The sequence below is a fragment of the Aptenodytes forsteri genome, unplaced genomic scaffold (genome assembly GCF_000699145.1).
Source record: "Aptenodytes forsteri isolate BGI_AS27 unplaced genomic scaffold, ASM69914v1 Scaffold147, whole genome shotgun sequence".
In the NCBI taxonomy this organism is placed as follows: Eukaryota; Metazoa; Chordata; class Aves; order Sphenisciformes; family Spheniscidae; genus Aptenodytes; species Aptenodytes forsteri.
The window spans coordinates 1006949-1009532 of NW_008795320.1; the positions used below are offsets into that span (position 1 = coordinate 1006949).

The following is a 2584-nucleotide window of genomic DNA, read 5'->3' on the forward strand; positions in this document are numbered from 1 at the left end:
ATGCACCACCTCCCTCTCCCCGAGTGCCTGAAAGCCGCCCATTGTTTCCCTGGGGTGGCAGGATCCGGGGATGCCGGGATGCCGAGTGGGTGGGGGGAGCATCCCCATCCATCCTTGCCCTGCATGGGGCAGAGGGAACCCCGCGTGCCCCCCGGGAGCGGGATGGGGGATGCAGCAGGGTACAGAAGCAGGCAGACGCTTCCTCTCTCCTCTCCCCCCTAGCCGTGCAGCGGGGCCGGATCCCCCCCACCCACTCCAGCACCAGCCCCAACACCATGCCCAGCGGGGAATACTTCAACGGGCAGCCGGTGTCGGAGCTCATCTCGCAGCTGCTGCGGGCTGAGCCCTACCCTGCCGCCCGCTATGGCTCACAGTACGCGCAGCAGGGCAGCGTCATGGGCATCGACAACATCTGCGAGCTGGCTGCCCGCCTCCTCTTCAGCACGGTGGAATGGGCCCGGAACATCCCCTTCTTCCCCGAGCTGCCCGTCTCCGACCAAGTGGCACTGCTACGGCTCAGCTGGAGCGAGCTCTTCGTCCTCAACGCGGCGCAGTCGGCGTTGCCGCTGCACATGGCCCCGCTGCTGGCCGCCGCCGGCTTCCACGCCTCCCCCATGTCGGCCGACCGTGTCGTCTCCTTCATGGACCAGATCCGCATCTTTCAGGACCAGGTGGAGAAGCTCAACCGGCTCCAGGTGGACTCGGCCGAGTACAGCTGCCTCAAAGCCATCGCGCTCTTCACGCCGGGTAGGTTGGTGTCGCGACCGGGCTCTGTCCTCATCTCCGCCCCATGGAGCCGTGAGCCCCCAGGGAGCATCTGCCTCCCGTTTCCCTGGGGGTTCAGGGTCCAGAGAGCATCATGTGGCTCTCGGGGGTGGTGGTGGGGGGGGGTGGCAGAGGTTCCTTGTGTCCCAGCACTTCTCCACCATGGTTTGCAGCATCCCAGCTCATCCATCTGGGCACAGGGCTGAGCTTCCCTGAGTTGAGTGGTTAAACATTGGAACAGGCTGCCCGGGGAAGTGGTTGAGTCCCCATCCCTGGAAGTATTTAAAAGACGTGTAGATGCGGCACTTAGGGACATGGTTTAGTGGGCATGGGGGTGTTGGGTCGACGGTTGGACTTGATGATCTTAGAGGTCTTTTCCAGCCGTAATGATTCTATGATTCTGTGATTCCCCGGGGCAATAGGAACGAGACCTGCAGTAACACAAATACCCCCCTATGCACCAGGGGGGTTTGGGGAGCCCTGTCCCTCGGTCCGTCCATGCTCATCTCATGCCACAGAGATGCCTGGTCCTTCCTGGCGGGGACGGGCCTGCAGCAGCCCTTTGCAGCCAGAGCGGTGGTGCTGCAGCCAGCTGCATCCCTTAATTTGGCAAGGAGAGCAGCCAGGCAGGAGCTTGGCCAGTCGGGGAGAGGGGCGGGAGGGCTCGCTGGGGATATCGGGGGGTTCCGACCGCTGACCCGTCTCCATCCCACCCCTCTTGCAGACGCCTGCGGCCTCTCGGACCCGGCGCACGTGGAGAGCTTGCAGGAGAAGGCGCAGGTGGCCCTCACCGAGTACGTGCGCTCACAGTATCCCTCGCAGCCCCAGCGCTTCGGCCGGCTCCTGCTGCGGCTGCCGGCTCCCAGCTCTTCTTCATGAGGCTGGTGGGGAAGACACCCATCGAAACACTAATCAGGGACATGCTGCTGTCCGGGAGCACCTTCAACTGGCCCTACGGGACGGGGCAGTAGGGGACAGAGCCTCTCCCCCCGGGACACCCTGGGGACCCCCAGCAGCTGGACCCGGATTCCCTCCAGCGCCCTGAGACGGTGCTGTCCCTGGGGAGCCCCGAACTGCGCCGGTCCCCAGCCCCGCAGCTGTCTTGTAGCTCGTCCGTCCGCCGCAGCTCCCCCCAAAAGCAGCGGGGTCGCAGCTTTGTCCTCCTAAACCCGAAGGTACTGGCCGTGCCACCGCTGTCGGACACTCAACTCTTCCGTACCCCCGTGAAGCGGAGCTCCCTGGCCTCCCCCGGGGACCTTGGAGCATCCCCAGGGCTGGTCCCTTGCTCTGCCCCTGTGTCGGAGCTGGGCTGCAGCCCAGGGAGGGGGACGCCGTCCTCTGGCTGCCCCTCCAAATCTGAAGTTCAGATGGCGGGAGGCTGGGACAGGAGGTGATGGGAGGTGAGACTGGCCGGGCTGGGTTGTGGGGGGGCTGCCGGCTGCGCCACAGAGCCAGCCTTTGGGGGGTCCTGATGCAGGACCCCATGCCCCCACCCAGCCCTGGCAATTGTGGAAAAAGGGTCATTTTAAAGCCCCTTTGTGCCCTGCCCAGGGGCTGCCTCTGCCTGGCCAGGCTGTATCCAGCCTCAAGGACTGAAGCGCTGAGCTCCCACCCAGCCCTGGCAATTGTGGAAAAAGGGTCATTTTAAAGCCCCTTTGTGCCCTGCCCAGGGGCTGCCTCTGCCTGGCCAGGCTGTATCCAGCCTCAAGGACTGAAGCGCTGAGCTTGGATCAGCCCCTTTTTGGGGACTGGGCTTGTCCATGCCTGGTCCCAGCCCCCTCCCTGCACTTTCCACTGAAGCATCTCTGCTGTTGGGGCA

The 2584-nt window shown here is 64.6% G+C and overlaps 1 protein-coding gene across 1 annotated transcript in view; it reads left to right on the forward strand.

The window, feature by feature from the left end:
• Positions 1-2151, forward strand: part of NR2F6 (nuclear receptor subfamily 2 group F member 6) — a 3531-nt gene extending 1380 nt beyond the window's left edge. Inside the window, 3 exon segments of the mRNA XM_019472204.1 lie at positions 223-747; positions 1490-1624; positions 1627-2151. Coding sequence (XP_019327749.1) covers positions 223-747; positions 1490-1624; positions 1627-1736 — 770 coding nt within the window. The 3' untranslated portion in view covers positions 1737-2151.
• The last annotated feature ends 433 nt before the right edge of the window (positions 2152-2584 follow it).